Source organism: Mobula hypostoma, chromosome 1, assembly GCF_963921235.1.
Source record: "Mobula hypostoma chromosome 1, sMobHyp1.1, whole genome shotgun sequence".
Classification (NCBI taxonomy): Eukaryota; Metazoa; Chordata; class Chondrichthyes; order Myliobatiformes; family Myliobatidae; genus Mobula; species Mobula hypostoma.
In genome coordinates, this window is record NC_086097.1 from 76,898,749 (window position 1) to 76,917,375 (window position 18,627).

At 42.2% G+C, this 18,627-nt stretch overlaps 1 protein-coding gene across 9 annotated transcripts in view; it reads left to right on the plus strand.

The window, feature by feature from the left end:
• Positions 1 to 18,627, plus strand: part of ryr3 (ryanodine receptor 3) — a 380,840-nt gene that overhangs the window by 249,442 nt on the left and 112,771 nt on the right. For all 9 annotated transcript variants that reach the window (XM_063051027.1, XM_063051036.1, XM_063051064.1 and 6 more), the window contains 4 exons: positions 672 to 721; positions 1,823 to 1,883; positions 2,026 to 2,264; positions 10,392 to 10,473. In XM_063051027.1, coding sequence (XP_062907097.1) covers positions 672 to 721; positions 1,823 to 1,883; positions 2,026 to 2,264; positions 10,392 to 10,473 — 432 coding nt within the window. The remainder of the gene's footprint in view (positions 1 to 671; positions 722 to 1,822; positions 1,884 to 2,025; positions 2,265 to 10,391; positions 10,474 to 18,627) is intronic.

An 18,627-nucleotide genomic window follows, 5' to 3' on the forward strand; every position in this document is an offset into this window, starting at 1 on the left:
TTCAAGTGCAGAAAATTGTGATTATGTTTAAAATTATGTTCTAATAAGAGGAAGCCACTGTTTGTCAAATAATTATCAAATCCAAATTTAAAACATTGGAAACAACAGGAATTCTGCAGATGCTGGAAATTCAAGCAACATACATCAAAGTTGCTGGTGAACGCAGCAGGCCAAGCAGCATCTATAGGAAGAGGCGCAGTCGACGTTTCAGGCCGAGACCCTTCGTCACGAGCTACTGTACTGAGCTACAGTGAAAAGCTTGTCTTGCACACTGTTCATACGGATCAGATCATTACACAGAGCATTGAGGTAGAACAAGGTAACACAAGAACAATGCAAAATAAAGTGTAACAGCGACAAAGAAAGTGCAGTGCAGGTAAACAGTAAGGTGGAAGATCAAAATCAGGTAGACTGGGTGGTGAAGAGTCCAACTTACTCTACTAGGGAACTAGAGAATCTTAATATAAATGATATTAAGCCTTTTCCCAACTTTATTGCTTTGATCTTGAGTCATGAAAGTAGGAGCTTTTTAGATAGCTTATGTTAGAACCTTTAATCTGTGAAAATGCTTTTTTTATTGTTCTTGTTCTTAATAGTTCAATCACAGAGGATAATTCTGTAACTATGTATTTCTATCATCTTTTCTTCTTTTCTGCTTTTTCCTGATCTAGTATTTTCTGCAAACTTGCAGCCCTAGTCAGACATAGGATCTCACTCTTTGGTAAGCAGCCTAAAATCTTGATTATTTGAATATTATCCAATTGCACCAAGGCTGGGATAGCTAAAGATCATCCTGTGAATATAATAATGGGGCTGGGACTTGGGTGAATTGGTTACAATCCATCTTATTTTTTAATGTTTTTTCTACAACCAAATCCTTTAGATGATCTGAAAATATTTTTCGTAGTCCTCTTTTTTCTGAAGGCTGCCTCTAACAGATCTCCAGGAAAAAGGGAATAAAAGCTAATGTGTTTCTTCTATATGAAGGAAAACATGTTTGAAGAAAATCTGTGCTTTTGAGTGGCGATCCATCCCAGCATCATTTATACTTTTGCTGTGTTATTTATTGCATTTTTGCATAAATATGTTGACCAAACTGAACCCAGCTCTGTTCTTTTACAAAATTGATCTGAAGGATAAATTTCTTAAGATAGTCAGAGAAAAATGTATTCTCTGATATCCAAAGTAATCTGGTGTCTGTGCCCCTAGGACCAAACTATCTTGAAATTTTGGGCACAACATCTCAATAAGCATATAGTTGTGAGAATAATAGTTGTTAATTTCCAAAAATACAAAGATGTTTAAAACTAATTAGGCCTCAGAAATGTATTGCTGCAGTCAGAAAGAGGGCCACCTAATTATTCTTGACTAACAACACCACAATGTTCTGTTTGTGCATAAATATAGTATTAAATATGCTGCATAGCTTGTAGACTATGCCATCACCATCCAAAAGCTGTTTGCTTGGGGAAGCAAGAGTGAACTTTGGAGATGTACAAATAAGGTACACAGCCATCTTTGCCAAGCAGCACACCTCGCCTGCTGAAGAGTTATATGAAAGCCAGCAGATTTCTTTCTTATGCCCACCCAGTAACAGAGCAGCTCTTCGACTCCTGCTATTCACTAAGGGTTTTTTCAAGATGTAGCATTAACCAGCTGATCCCACCTTAGGATTACAGCTTCAAATTCTACACACTTGCCTATTTGTAGATAAAAGTAACCTAATATGTAAAAATCCTGATTGGGGTATTGACATTTAAAATATTAACAGTATTTGTGTAAATAAATAAGATAATATTCAGTTGTTTGATTACTTCTATAGGCACTGATTCTGGAACAATGGTGAACTGTTTACATATCTTGGCACGTACTCTAGACCCCAGGTATCTGAAGCAATTTTTTCATATTTCATTAAATTTTTCACCTACTTCGAGATTTTTAAGCAGAACTTGTCTCCACTCCCCCCCCCCCCACTGGAAATGTGGAAATGTGTAGATTGTGCATTTTATCCTTTGTGTATTCCAGGACTGTTATGAAGTCTGGCTTAGAGTTGGTAAAAGCTGGTCTGCGTACATTCTTTGAAAATGCAGCTGAAGATCTGGAAAAGACACTGGAAAATCTGAAACTTGGAAAATTCACACATTCACGATCTCAACTGAAGGGAGTTACACAGAATATCAATTACACAACTGTAGTTCTGCTACCTGTGCTAACATCATTCTTTGGCCATATCAGTCAACATCAGTTTGGAACTGACTTGATCTGTGAGTAGCCCGGTTCCTCAACATAGTGCAAAGATATAATCGTCACTTGTAGACTTCAATTTGACTTTTATTTGCAACCATTTGTTTGTTTGCATTGACTGAAAACAGAAAAATGAGTCAAGTTTATTGTCATATGCATATGTATACTGTACATAAATGCAGATGCAATAAAAAAAACTTCTTTGCAGCAGCAACCCTGGAACTTAGCATCATATAAGAAGCATTTACAAGAAAAGTATAAATTAAAAATGAATTAGACACAATTTTTACAAGAGAAAAAGTTAGTACAAAAAATGTGGATTTTAGGGCAACGTGATCAGAGTGATCATAGCGTTGCTAAACTGTAGAGGTGATTAGGTTTTTCCGATTGGATCAAGAACCAAACGATCAAAGAGGAGGAACTGTTCCTGAACCTGGCGGTGTGGGACTTCAGGCTTTTGCGCCTACTGCCCAATGTTAGCTGCGAAAAGATGGGATGGCTCGAATGGTAGGGATCTTCTTACTTGTTACCTTCTTGAGGCAGAGACCTTTGCAGACACGTCTGATGGTGGTGGGGATAGTGGGGGGGAGGGGTGGGGTGCATCTTTGATTGTATTGTGCAGAGTACACTACTCTCTGCAGCTTTCTGTGTACTTACTGAACCAGACCTTGATGCAACCAGTTAGGATACATTCAACAGTACATCTGTAGAAGTTTGATAGAGTGTTTCGGAACAAGCTGACCCTCCACCACCTCATAAGAAAATAAAGGCACTGGCACATTTTCCTTGTGATTGCACCTATGTTCTAGACCCAGGATAGGTCATCCGATATGTTAATGTCCAGGAACCGAGCCTCTCCACTACCGATCCCCCAGTGTAGTGTTTGTGCGGTAGTGCTGTATGAAGAGAAGGGAGTTTGGATAATAGATTGGCCTTTTCTGCTTCACTGGACTTTCCCACACCATTCAGCTCAAAAATGCTGTAAATTACTGGAAAAGTAAGCTGACATAGCAAAGAGAGAGAAGTGGGACAGGAGGTAATTTGGAAGATGTTTTGATAGGCCTGTGAATAGTTACAGTGACTATACCTCTTTCCCACCCAGTCACTTGTAAAAATGCCATTCTCTTTTTTCAGTTCCTCCGTCTCCACTGCATCTGCTCTCAGGGTGAGGCTTTTCATTCTAGAACAACTGAGATGTCCTCCTTCTTCAAGGAAAAGAGCTGGCCTCACCTACACCTCTTCCATTTTGCATCCTCCCACCGCCACACGAGGGATACTGTTGCTCATGTCCTCATCTACCTCCCCACAAACCTCCACATCCAGCACACAATTCTCAGTAACTTCCACCATCTCCTACGAGATCCCACCGCCAAGCATAACTTTCCCTCCCCTCAGTTTCTACTTTCCGCAGGGATCGATCCCTACATGATTCCCTTGTCCATTCATCCCTCCCCACTGATCTCCCTCCTGGTACTTACCCTTGCAAGCTGAACAAGTGCCAGAATTGCCCCTACGCCTCCTCCCTCACTACCATTCAGGGCCACAGACTGTCCTTTCAGGTGAGGCGACACTTCCCCTGTGAGTGTGTTGAGGTCATTTACTGTATCTGGTGCTCCTGGTATGGCCTCCTGTATATTGTTGAGACACAAGATAGATTGGGAGACCACTTCACCGAGCACCTATGCTCTGTCCACCTCAAAACGCAGGAATTCCCATTGGCCACCCATTTCAATTCTACTTCCCATTCCCATTCTAACATGTCAGTCCATGTCTCCTCTACTGCCACGATGAGGCCACACTCAGGTTGGAGGAGCAACACTTTATATTCCGTCTGGGTAGCCTCCAATCTGATGGCATGAACATCGATTTTGCAAACTTCTGGTAATTATCCCCCTCCTATCCTTCACCATTCACCATTCTTATTTCCCTCTCACACCTCTTCCTACCTGCCCATTACCTCCCTCTGGTGCTCCGTCCCCTTCCCTTTCTTCCATGGTCTTCTGTCCTCTCCTATCAGATTTCCCCTTCTCCAGCCCTCATCTCCTCACCAATTCCCAGCTCTTTACTTTACTCCTCTCCCTCTCCCGGTCTCACCTATCACCTGCCACCTTACATTTCTTCCTCCCCTCCCCTCACCTTATATTTCTGACTTCTTCTCCCTTCCTTTACAGTCCTGATGAAGGGTTTCTGCTCAAAACATTAACTGTTCATTCATTTCCATAGACCCTGCCTGGCCTGCTGGGTTGCTCCAGTATTTTGTGTTTGTTACTTGGATTTCCAGCATCTGCAGAATTTCTCGTTTGTAGCTGCAGGACTGTGCAAAAGTCATAAGCATATATATAAGTATATAGCTAGGATCTCTAAGACTTTTGAACAGTACTATATATTGATTAAAATAAAATGGTTGAGAAACAGAAATAACAGGACTTAGCTTTGTATTAGTTCAGTAGTATTAAGTGTTATTTGATAACTGGAAGACATAATATGTTTTCGTGGATTTTGCAAAGAAAAAGAATTTCAGGATGTGTATTGCATTCATTTCTCTGACATTAAATGTACATATTGAACCTATACAAAAGACTTGGGCAGCCAAGCTATATACTGTATATGTGCCTATGACTTTTGCACAGTATTGTTTATATCACTGATATTAAAAATCTGAGGTTAAAAAAATGCAAATACCAAGCCCTTTAGGCAGCATTATGTAGGGAGAAATAGAGCTAATGTTGAAGGATGCTGACATTTAATCAGAATACAATAAAGTGTCTCTTGACCATTGAGAATTAAGAACCAATAGAAAAGGCAATAAACAAATGTGAATTAGAGTCATAGAAGGTGCAGATAGATTACAGAGGGGAAAATTAAGTTTGAGTTAAAAGAGAATATGAAAAATGGAGGAATTAAAAGTGAGATCAATAATCACAACCATTTAGAATGACGTGTTTAGCTGCTCACTTTCTGGATTAGAGTGATTGATCGACACTGGTTGGTTGGCATCCGTCTGTCTCGAAGGAACAATGGGTGATCATCATAATCACAACAAGCCTTGGCAGAAAATATGGAGATCTTGAAATGACACACATAAAAAATGCTGGTGAGTGCAGCAGGCCAGGCAGCATCTATAGGAGGAGGTGCAGTCAACGTTTTGGGCCGAGACCCTTCGTCAGGACTAACTGAAAGAAGAGATAGTAAGAGATTTGAAAGTGGGATGCGGAGGGAGAGATCCGAAGTGATAGGAGAAGACAGGAGGGGGAGGGATGGAGCCAAGAGCTGGAAAGTTGATTGGCAAAAGGGATACGAGGCTGGAGAAGGGAGAGGATCATGGGACAGGAGGCCTAGGAGAAAGAAAGAGGGAGGGGAACCCAGAGGATGGAGAGCAGGCATGAAGTTATAGTGAGAGAGACAGAGGGAGAAAAAAGGGAGAGAAAAAAAGCAGTATCCCTTTTGCCAATCAACTTTCCAGTTCTTAGCTCCATCCCGCCACTTCCTGCCTTCTCCTGTCATTTCGGATCTCCCTCTCACCCTCCCACTTTCAAATCTCTTACTATCTCTTCTTTCAGTTAGTCCTGATGAAGGGTCTCGGCCCGAAACGACTGTACCACTTCCTATAGATGCTGCCTGGCCTGCTGCATTCACCAGCATTTTTTATGTGTGTTGCTTGAATTTCCAGCATCTGCAGATTTCCTCGTGTTTGAGATCCTGAAATGCGTAGTCATCAAGATACCCCTCTCAGCCTCACCAGTGTAGTCCAAAGGAAAGCTTATGAAGCAATAGTTTGGCACCAGCTTGGCTGGAGGAGGTATTGGAAGGATATTCAATGACGTCCAGCCGCCTTAGGGGCTCCACTCTGCCTTTGCTGCCTGGGACTCGGCAAGGACTCTTCCACCCCCACCGATGACCCCTTCTCCCGTCTTCAACCCTCCTCTTCTTCATGGACACCCCGCTCTGGTCTTCTGCCTGCTCTGGATCTCTTTATTGCCAACTGCCGACGGGACATCAACCGTCTCGACTTCACCGCACCTTGTCCCCATTCCAACCTCACTCCTTCGGAACGCTCTGCTCTCCACTCCCTCCGCACTAATCCTAACCTTATTATTAAACCCGCTGATAAAGGGGGTGCTGTTGTAGTCTGGCGTACTGACCTCTACCTTGCCGAGGCACAGCGACAACTCGCGGATACCTCCTCTTATTTACCCCTCGATCGTGACCCCACCAAGGAGCACCAGGCCATTGTCTCCCACACTATCAACGACTTTATCCGCTCAGGGGATCTCCCATCCATTGCTACCAACCTTATAGTTCCCACACCCCGCACTTCCCGTTTCTACCTCCTACCCAAGATCCACAAACCTGCCTGTCCTGGCCGACCTATTGTCTCAGCTTGCTCCTGCCCCACCGAACTCGTTTCTGCATACCTCGACACTGTTTTATCACCCCTTGTTCAATCCCTTCCGACCTATGTTCGTGACACTTCTCACGCTCTTAAACTTTTCGATGATTTTAAGTTCCCTGGCCCCCACCGCTTTATTTTCACCATGGATGTCCAGTCCTTATATACTTCCATCCCCCATCAGGAAGGTCTCAAAGCTCTACGCTTCTTTTTGGATTCCAGACCTAATCAGTTCCCCTCTACCACCACTCTGCTTCGTCTAGCGGAATTAGTCCTTACTCTTAATAATTTCTCCTTTTGCTCCTCCCATTTCCTCCAAACTAAAGGTGTAGCTATGGGCACCCGTATGGGTCCTAGCTATGCCTGCCTTTTTGTTGGGTTTGTGGAACAATCTATGTTCCGTGCCTATTCTGGTATCTGTCCCCCACTTTTCCTTCGCTATATCGACGACTGCATTGGCGCTGCTTCCTGCACGCATGCAGAACTCGTTGACTTTATTAACTTTGCCTCCAACTTTCACCCTGCCCTCAAGTTTACCTGGTCTATTTCCGACACCTCCCTCCCCTTTCTAGATCTTTCTGTCTCTGTCTCTGGAGACAGCTTATCCACTGATATCTACTATAAGCCTACTGACTCTCACAGCTATCTGGACTATTCCTCTTCTCACCCTGTCTCTTGCAAAAACGCCATCCCCTTCTCGCAATTCCTCCGTCTCCGCCGCATCTGCTCTCAGGATGAGGCTTTCCATTCTAGGACGAGGGAGATGTCTTCATTTTTTAAAGAAAGGGGCTTCCCTTCCTCCACTATCAACTCTGCTCTTAAACGCATCTCCTCCATTTCACGTACATCTGCTCTCACTCCATCCTCCCACCACCCCACTAGGAATAGGGTTCCCCTGGTCCTCACCTACCACCCCACCAGCCTCCGGGTCCAACATATTATTCTCCGTAACTTCCGCCACCTCCAACGGGATCCCACCACTAAGCACATCTTTCCCTCCCCCCCTCTCTCTGCATTCCGCAGGGATCGCTCCCTACACAACTCCCTTGTCCATTCGTCCCCCCCATCCCTCCCCACTGATCTCCCTCCTGGCACTTATCCGTGTAAACGGAACAAGTGCTACACATGCCCTTACACTTCCTCCCTTACCACCATTCAGGGCCCCAAACAGTCCTTCCAGGTGAGGCATCACTTCACCTGTGAGTCGACTGGGGTGATATACTGCGTCCGGTGCTCCCGATGTGGCCTTTTATATATTGGTGAGACCCGACGCAGACTGGGAGACCGCTTTGCTGAACATCTACGCTCTGTCCGCCAGAGAAAGCAGGATCTCCCAGTGGCCACACATTTTAATTCCACATCCCATTCCCATTCTGACATGTCTATCCACGGCCTCCTCTACTGTAAAGATGAAGCCACACTCAGGTTGGAGGAACAACACCTTATATTCCGTCTGGGTAGCCTCCAACCTGATGGCATGAACATTGACTTCTCTAACTTCCGCTAGGCCCCACCTCCCCCTCGTACCCCAGCTGTTACTCATTTTTATGCACACATTCTTTCTCTCACTCTCCTTTTTCTCCCTCTGTCCCTCTGAATATACCTCTTGCCCATCCTCTGGGTCACCCCCCCCCCGTCTTTCTCCCTAGGCCTCCTGTCCCATGATCCTCTCGTATCCCCTTTTGCCTATCACCTGTCCAGCTCTCGGCTCTATCCCTCCCCCTCCTGTCTTCTCCTATCATTTTGCATCTCCCCCTCCCCCTCCAGCTTTCAAATCCCTTACTCACTCTTCCTTCAGTTAGTCCTGACGAAGGGTCTCGGCCTGAAACGTCGACTGCGCCTCTTCCTGTAGATGCTGCTTGGCCTGCTGCGTTCACCAGCAACTTTGATGTATGTTGCGTGGGTTTACTCCTGTAGCCTTTGTCTCACCCGAAACTGCCCACAAGGCAGTGGGGATATTTACCCATAGCTGGGAATCTGATTCACGAGCACCACAGCGTGTCCACATGCCAATAGGCCTGTGTACTGCGTGTGCAGGGGCTAGACCTCCTACCCGTCTTCTGTAGTTCAGCCTGAGTCTGAAAGGAGCTCAGTTTCCATGTGTTGCCAATTAGTAGCAATTAAAAAAAACTTTTATTGGACCATAAGACAAGACAAAACTGACTGATATTTACTGATCAGTTGTGATATGGATACATCAATTGTATGAAACGTGAACAGAAGTTAATGTTTTTGCTAAGCTCACACTGAATTATTCAGAGATTACTGATGCACTATTCACTAAATATCCCATCCGAGCTGCAGGATGCTTATCAACTTGCACGTTAACAAGACTGTGTATCCTACCATTATTTTTAGAGCTTGAAAGGGGATTTGAGAGCTAGTTTTTTTACCCTGAATGTGATTGATATCTGGAACTTGCTGCTGGAGGAGATGGTGGAATCAGATACAAATCACGAGACAATGAAAAGGTTATGTTTGCATGCCATCTTGACAAATTATTCCATATATAAGTTCAACAAATAGAAAACAAAATGCAAAATATGGTCTCGCAGTTACAGAGAAAGTGCAGTGTAAGTAGATGAATAAGTAAAATGCAAAGGCCATGACAAGGTAGATTAAGAGATCAAGATCATCTTGATCATATAAGAAGATTATTCACGGGTCTTGTAACAGGAGGATAGAAATTATCCTTGAGCCTGGTGGTATGTGTTTTCAAACTGTTCCATTATCTGCCTGATGGAAGGGGGAAGAAGAGAGAAGAGAACTAATGCAGGCAAATGTTATTCGTGCAGATAGGCAAAAATTTGGTGTGAATGTGATGAACTGAAGGGCAAGTTTTCACACTGTGCAACTCCATGATTCTTTACATTAACTTCTTAAACATGGATTACCATTTCAGAAAGGATAGTGAAGACAGAATCCTATGGAACTTGTAAGAGGTGTGAATATGTATCTGCAAGTTACACTGAGAAAGAATGTGTACAAACATCAGTCAAATAGGAACGTTGAAAGAAAAGCCCTTTCAGAATGGCAATACAGCAGTCACTTGCCATACCGTCTTTTGCTTTGACATTGGTAGTTCATGAATAAATGGGACTGATATTCATATCATCTGTCTCAGGATTGAAATCAAGGCACATACAGGAAATTCTGCAAGAACCTTGATATTGTAAATACGATTCATTGAGTTGATGGTGGTGGGGATACAGCCTGGTACTGGGAAAGTCAGATTTTCCTGTCTGTAGTATCAAGTCAGTAAAGATAAGTAAACATGTTGGTGCATAGTATAATGCAACAGAATAAATGAGAAAGTATTTTTGTACAGGAATGTAATACTGGCAAAATCAGTTGAAAGGATATCAAGGAGAAATAATGTTCAAAGTATATGTGTGTTTTCAGCTGCTGCCTTTACTAGTGTTTTACTACTGGTCTCTTGCTGCATTTTGTTGTCAATGGACAGAAAACAAAAAAAAAATCTGTCAACTGAGCTATTTTATTTGTTGTTTCCTGGTATAATAAGTGTGCCATATTACTCCAAAAAAACAGGAAAAGGACTCATATTTGAGTCCTGAAATGTTTTCCTTCCAGTTTTTCCATCCTATCGTAATGTTTGAAAATTAAGAAGACTGAATTGGTAAAGAATGAAAAGGGTTTTAATTTCATATTTGGTAAATATTTGCTTCAATTAGAACTGTTGTAGGAGATTGCTTAATGAGAGCTTTAAACTCACAGAAATATGGTTTTGTGTTTACAGTGGATGATGTCCAAGTGTCATGCTATAGGATCCTGTGCAGCCTGTATGCTTTGGGGACAGGGAAGAATGTCTATGTGGAAAGGTAACTCCATCATTTTGAGTTTTAATTGGATTTGTTTGTTTGTTTGTTTGTTTATTTATTTATTAATTATTGAGATACAGCACGGAATAGGGCCTTCCGACCCTACGCACCACGGTGCCCAGCAACCCCCAATTTAACAATAGCCTAATCACAGGACAATTTACAATGACCAATTAACCTACCAATCAGTACATCTTTGGACTGTGGGAGGAAACTGGAGCACCTGAGGAAATCTGTGTAGTCACAGTGAGAACTCCTTACTGGCAGCAAAGATCCTATAATACTGAGATTTTTTTTTTGACACAAGCTCTCTAATAAGTATATACTGTTCTAAAATAATCAGACATGCTGTCACCATGGTTACCTTAGCATTGAAGCTAGATTCATTTTTAATAGCGGGGTAATTCCAGAATTTACAGAGGTGACATGCTGAAAGGCTAGACCGAGAAAATAAAATATCTCAATCTCAGCAATATGCTGATATCCGCTAAGGTTCTCTAATGATCTCCCTGATAGGCGTTCAACAGCAATGGTAAGTTCTCCGGTTTAACTGCTAGTACATTCCTATGGCACCGGAAGTCAATTCAGGGTAGGATGGCCAAACAGTTGAAGACAGTTGTGTCTGTCTTACCCTTGCAACACTGCTCATCTTTAGCTTGGAATACAGACACCATTTCCAAACAGAGTATAGAATGGATAGGGAGTAGATGTCTCTGGGCGGTTTGGGGAGGCGATATGACTTGTTGTAGTCAGGCCACAGATTTGTTTCCAGTTGTTTCAACCGATTTCGACTCCAACTGTGAACATTGGGCTTTATCAGGACCATGGTGTAACTCTCAGTAGTAATGACCAGTAGCCATGTAATTGTCTGCTGCTGTAGAAGCAAAACTTTCAGCCTGGGTGAGCTGAAGTACAAGAGTGCTTATATCATTATGGACAACGTAGAACAGTCGAGCACAGAAGCAGGCCCTTCAGCCCACAGTGTTGTGCTGATCCAGCTAAAAAAGCAGATCAAAAACACTCAAACACTTATCCCTTCTACCTACTCAGTATCCGTATTCCTCCATCTTCCTTACATCCATGTGTCCATCTAAACATCTCTTAAAAGCCTCTAATGTATTTCCCTCTACCACCATACTGGGCAGCACATGCCAGGCATCCACGACACTCAGAGTAAAAAGCTTGCCCTTCACATCCCCTTTGAACCTACCCCCTCTCACCTTCAATACATGCCCTCTGGGGTTAGATATTTCAGCCCTGGGAAACATACACTTCCTGTCTACTCTGTCTGTGCCTCTCATAATCTTATAAACCTCTGTCAGATCTCCCCTCAGCCTCTGCTGGTCCAAACAAAACAGCCCAAGTTTATCCAGCCTCTCATGATAGCACATGCCCTCTAAACCAGGCAGCGTCCCAGTGAGTCTCTTCTGAATTCTCTTCAAAGCCTCAACATCCTCCCTATATTGGGGCAACCAAAAGCATATGCAATACTCCAGATGTGGCTGAATTGGAGTTTTATAAAGTTGCAACATAACCTCTTGACTTTTAAACTCAGTGCCTCGCCTAATAAAAGGAAGTATTCTAAAGCCACCTTAGTCACTTTATCCACCTGTGTAGCCACTTTCAAGGAGCTATGAACTTGGATCCCAAGATCTCTCTGCCCAGCAGCACTGTTAAGGATCTTGTCCTTAGTGTACTGTCTCCTTGCATTTGCCCTACCAAGGTGCAACAAAATAATCTTAATCTTGCCCTAAATTGTTCATATTCCACCCATGTAGCAGCTTTGCAGTAAACATGGTTTAAAACAATGACGTGTGTGCCGTCAAACATGTACAGTTATTTAAATATTATCTATCCAGAAAGATACCCATCCTATGCCAGTAGTGCAATTTCTACTGCACCAGGGTGCAGGTAGCATTAATGGAGAATGAAATTTCTTTCTTTCTTCCCGACTTTGCCTTTATCTTGTATGTGTCACAGAATAGTGGTGCCTCTATATTAGACACCCACACATCTTGTATCTTTTCCTTTTGCTCTTCTTATCTATCTCTTCCTTAAGCTTCATACTTTGGCTGATCACCAAATGCATCCATCACCTTCCATTCAACCACTCCCAGTGGCACTCTCGTCAGTGGACAAAGACTTTAGTTCTGCATTCTTCTTTTAACTTACGATTGCCGTCCTTTGCATTTCTTCTCTTCGATTCAATCTCTGTAGGAAATAACAAAGAATTTTATTTTAATGCTTTATTAGCTTATATCACAAGATGTAGTGATTTGCTTATTCTTACTCAATTTATATTATTCTTCTACCTCTTCAAAATGTTTTATTTGTAATATATAACCTCCTATTTTGCTTAATCAAACTGTGATATCCAACAGTTATCTACATTGAAACTTGCTGAACCATTATATGTCTATTATAGAAATGTATTGTTCACATCTTGTTATTTGTTGCACTCCTCTTTAATATTAGTCACGAAAGCAGCTGATTGTTTTAAGAATTCCTAAAGCTAATTTTTATCTTTATCTTTAACCATCTCCTGTCATTAAAAGGACACAGTTGCAAAGGCCATTTTCAGCAGAATGCAATCTATTTTTTGCAGTATTTTAATGACATTCTCACATTGACTATTTAACCAAACAGAGGTATGGCATGTGTTATTGTGCCAGATTTTGATAGCATGTTCTGCCTCATTTAATGCCAAGTTATGATGACTGGAAAGTCAAAAGAACAGTCATTGCTAGAAATGTGAAACATGTTCAGAAAATGCTGGAAACACTCAGCAGGTCAGGCAACATCTGTTAAAAGTAAAAAAAAAACATTTAAGGTCCAGACTTAATATTGAATTCTCTAGAGTCATAGAGCAAAACAATGTGGAAACAGTCCTTTCAGCCAATGACTCCATGCTGACCAAGATGCCCGCTTAGCTGGTCCCAATCCCTCCATGATACCATTGTACCTAGCTCAACTACTTCTGGCAGCTCATTCCCTGTGCTCACCATAGTCTTCATGAAAAGTTTGCCCCTCAGGTCTGCTATAAAGCTTCTCCCTCTCACCCTAAATTTACTATATGCTCCCTAGTTTTGCTCTTCCCTACCCTGTGGAAAAGACTGTTATCATGGCCTCTCGTAGTTTTAAATTTTGTCTAAGTTTACCCCTTGTTCTCCTTCATTCCAAGGAATAAAAACCTTGCCAAGCCTACCATTCCCTTTGATTTAAGCACTCCAGTCTTGACAACATCTTTTCTGCCTTCTTTTCAGTTTTAGAATCTGATTTATTGTCACTATCTTAAATGGCATGAAATTAATTGTTTTACAGCAGCAGTACAGTGTAAAGACATAAGATTACTACGAATTACAAAATAAATAAATAGTGTCAAAAAAATGGAATATTGAGGTGGTGTTCATGGACCATTCAGAAATCTAATGACAGTGGAGAGGAAAATTGTTTTCCTGAATCTTTGAGTGTGGGTCTTCAGGCTCCTGTTTCTCCCCAGATGGTAGTAAGGAGAAGAGGGTGTGTCCTCAGTCCATAATGATGGATGTTGTCTTCTTGAGGCACCACTTCTTCAAAATGTCCTCAATGGTTGTCATCGTAGTTCAGACATGGTAGAGTGGGTTGTGGCCATTATGAAGCTGGCTGACTCTACAACCCTCTTGTGATCCATTGATTGGACCCTCCATACCAGGCTGTAATACAATCACTAAGAGTGCTCTCCACTGTACATCTGCAAAAATACGCAAGAGTCCTTGGTGACATATCAAATCTCTTCAAACACTTAAAGAAGTAGGGCCATTGGCATGCCTTATCTGTGATTTCATTAATGTGTTGGCCCCAGGATAGATCCATTGAGATGTTGGCACCCAGGAATTTAAGGGTGCTTGCCCTTTCCACCTTCTGATCGCTCAATGAGGACCTTTCTATGTTTTCTTTACATCTCATTCCTGAAGTCCACAATCAATTCCTGGTCTTGCTAACAGGGAGTTCAAGGTTGTTGCTGTGACACCATTCAATCAGAATCAGAATCAGAATCAGGTTTAATATCATTGGCACATGTCGTGAAATTTGTTGTTTTGCAGCAGCAGTGTAGTGAAAGATGTAATAACCAAAGCTATAAATTACAATAAAAATGTATGTAAATTTAAATTAAATAAACAGTGCATCCATTATTAAAGATTCACATCTCCCAGTCCTTGTCCACTTCTCATTGCTACCATCAAGGAGAAGGTACAGGAGACTGAAGACACACACTCAACATTCTTTCCCTCCACTATCAGATTTCTGAACAGATATGGCCTGGGAGATAGGATTCCTTAATAATACATGCTGCCTTTTTGAGGCATCACCTTTTGAAGATGTCCTCGATGCCGGGGTGGCTAGTGCCTATGATGGAGCTGGCTGAGTTTGCAACTTTCTGCAGCTATTTTTCATTCTATGCAGTAGCCCCTCCATATCAGACTGTGATGTAACCAGTTAGAATGCCCTCCACAGTACATCTGTAGAAATTTGCGAGAGTGATTGGTGACATACTAAATCTCCTCAAACACCTAATGAAATATAGAGACTATTGTGCCTTCTTTGGCATCAATATGTTGGGCCAGGATAGATCCTCAGTGATGTTGACACCCAGAAGCTTGAATCTGCTCACCATTTCCACTGCTGATCCCTGAATAAGGATTGGTATCTGTTCCCTCGACTTCTCATTCCTGAAGTTCACCATCAATTCCTTGGGCTTACTGATGTTGAGTGCAATACCATTCAGCCAGCTGATTGATCTCACTCCTGTATGCCTTCTCCTCACCATCTGAAATTCTGCCTACAATTAGCAGCTTTGGGCCTGTACTCACTGGAATTTAGAAGAATGCGGGCGCATCTCATTGAAACTTACCGAATGTTGAAAGGACTAGATAGGGTGGTTGTGGAGAGGATGTTTCCTACGGTGGGGTATCCAGAACTAGAGGGCACAGCTTCAAAATTGAGGGGCGACCTTTTAGAACAGAGGGAAGGAGGAATTCTTTTAGCCAGAGAGTAGTAAATCTGTGGATGCTTTGTCACTGACTGCGGTGGAGGCCAAGTCCAATGGTATATTTAAGGTGGAAGTTGATCATTTCCTGATCAGTCAGGGCATCAAAGGATATGGTGGGAAGGCAGGTGTATGGGGTTGAATGGGATCTGAGATCAGCCATGATGGAACAGCACAGCAGACTTGATGGGCTGAAAGGCCAAATTCTGCTCCTTTGCCTTATGGTTTTATACAATTGCAACATAATGTTTCATTTCCTATACTCAATGCTCTGACTGATAAAGACCAGCATGCTATATTCTTTTTTCACCATTCTGTCTATCTGAGATGCCACTTTAAAAAAAATGCACCTATACTCTGAAGTTCCTCAGTTCCATTACATTCCCTTAGTATCCTACCAGTCGTAGTACAAGTTCTATATTAGTTTGACTTTCCAAAATGTATCACCCCACACTTAACTGTATTGAAATGCATTTGCCTTTCTTCAGCCCACTTCCTAACCAATCATGATCCCCTTGTAAACTGTGATAATCTTCTTCACTATCAACACACCTGCTAATTTTGTGTCACCCTCAAACTTATTGATCAAGTTTTGTTCATTAACATCCAAATAAAATATATATAATATACACACACATAAAGCAAGTAACAAAGGTCTCAACACCGACTTCTGTGGCACAACACTAGATACCAGTCTGCGTTCCAAGAAATAACTTTCAATCATCACTCTCCGCTTCCTACCTCCTATTTTGAATCCACCTAACTAGATCTCTCTGGATTCCGTGGGACTTAACCCTCCTGATCTGCCTACATATGGGACATCGTCAAAGGCCTTCCTAAATCTAAATACAAAATATCCACTTCCCTATCTTCATCTATACTTGAGGTTACCTTTTTCAATAAAAAATCTCAAAATCTCATCAAGCATGATTTTCCACACACAAAACCGTGACGACTGGTCCTAATCAGACTCTGTCTACCCAAGTGCTGGTAGATCCTGTTCTCCAGAATTTCTTCCAGAAACTTCCCCACTATCGATATCAGGCTGGCTGGCATGTAGTTCCCTCGTTTATCCTTGCCAAACTTCTTAAAACATTAACTATCTTCCAGTCTTCAGGAACTTCATCAGTGGTTAAGGATGAAGTAAATATCTCTGCAATTTATTCTCCAGCCTCCAACAAAGTCTGAAGATGCACTGTCAGGCCCTGGGGAATTATTCACTTTAAATCTATCAAGCTTGGAGTAATGTGCTCGCTCTTCCTGACGTAAGAGTAACTTAACTGACCACCTTTCTCTTTTCATCTTTGTTTAGAGCTTGGCTTGCTGAATACACCCCAGTAAGCCAAGACTACGTCAAACCATTGGGTGCAACCATTGCAGCCCATCCTATCTGCCACATACTGACTCTATCAAAGAAATTCCCTTAGTTTCATTCATTTTACCACTGCACAGACTACATTATTTTTCTCTTCCTCAGGTTTGATGTAGGTTTCTTCACTGAAAAATGAACTGTCTCACTGTTCTGATTCTACCTGCTTAGTTTTCTCCCCCCACTTTTTTGTGCTTGTTTCATGCTGGCTTAGTTTTTCTTATCCTAAATGCTTAAATCTAGCCTGCTGTGAATGTAACTGTAACAACTCGTTATGTAGACTTAGAAGCTTAATGTGCCGGTAATTGTATTATTAAAACATTTTGACTCATCCTAATAGAGACACTGTCTTTGTTCTACATACCCCTTCCCACTGAAAACAAACTTGCATGTTCTCTTTTCCAGTCCTGATGAAGGGTCACAGACCCGAAACGTGGGCTGTTTCTCTTTCCACAAATGCAGAAAGGTGATGAGCATTTCCAGCATTTCTATTTTTATCTCTTCTTTCTTTTGATCCTTCCTTTTGTGATTCTTTTCTCTATGTCAATACACATCAGAGCTATATAGTCATAGCCATAGTCATACTTTATTAATCCTGGGGAAAATTGGTTTTTGTTACAGTTGCACCATAAATAATAGTAATAAAACCATAAATAGTTAAATAGTAATATGTAAATTGTGCCAGTAAATTATGAAATAAGTCCAGGACCAGCCTATTGGCTCAGGGTGTCTGACCCTCCAAGGGGAGGAATTGTAAAGTTTGATGGCCACAGGCAGGAATGACTTCCTAGGACACTCTGTGTTACATCCTGGTGGAATGAGTCTCTGGCTGAATGTACTCCTGTGCCCACTCAGTACATTATGTACTGGATGGGAGACATTGTCCAAGATGGCATGCAACTTAGACAGCATCCTCTTTTCAGACACCACCGTGAGAGAGTCCAGTTTCATCCCCACAACATCACTGGCCTTACGAATGAGTTTGTTGATTCTGTTGGTGTCTGCTACCCTCAGCCTGCTGCCCCAGCACACAACAGCAAACATGATAACACTGGCCACCACCGGCTCGTAGAACATCCTCAGCATCGTCCGGCAGATGTTAAAGGACCTCAGTCTCCTCAGGAAATAGAGACGGCTCTGACCCTTCTTGTAGACAGCCTCAGTGTACTTTGACCAGTCCAGTTTATTGTCAATTCGTATCCCCAGGTATTTGTAATCCTCCACCATGTCCACACTGACCCCCTGGGTGGAAACAGGGGTCACCGGTACCTTAGCTCTCCTCAGGTCTACCACCAGCTCCTTAGTCTTTTTCACATTAAGTTGCAGATAATTCTGCTCACACCATGTGACAAAGTTTCCTATCGTAGCCCTGTACTCAGCCTCATCTCCCCTGCTGATGCATCCAACTATGGCAGAGTCATCTGAAAACTTCTGAAGATGACAAGACTCTGTGCAGTAGTTGAAGTCTGAGGTGTAAATGGTGAAGAGAAAGGGAGACAAGACAGTCCCCTGTGGAGCTCATTATCAACAATTAAGATTGAACCAGATAAATGGTTTGGTGATGCTAGTTCAGAGAAGGGAGTTAGTCAATATGTCAAGTGAAGGCCTTACTCCTCTTTAAGGGATCTTTTACATATACTAGAATAAGCAGAAGATTTTTAAATAATTTTATTTTACATCTCCTGATAGATGGAAACTCTAGCAATGTTCCAGTAAATCTTTCATACACAGTTTACTGCAATCTTAAGTCATGATAGAG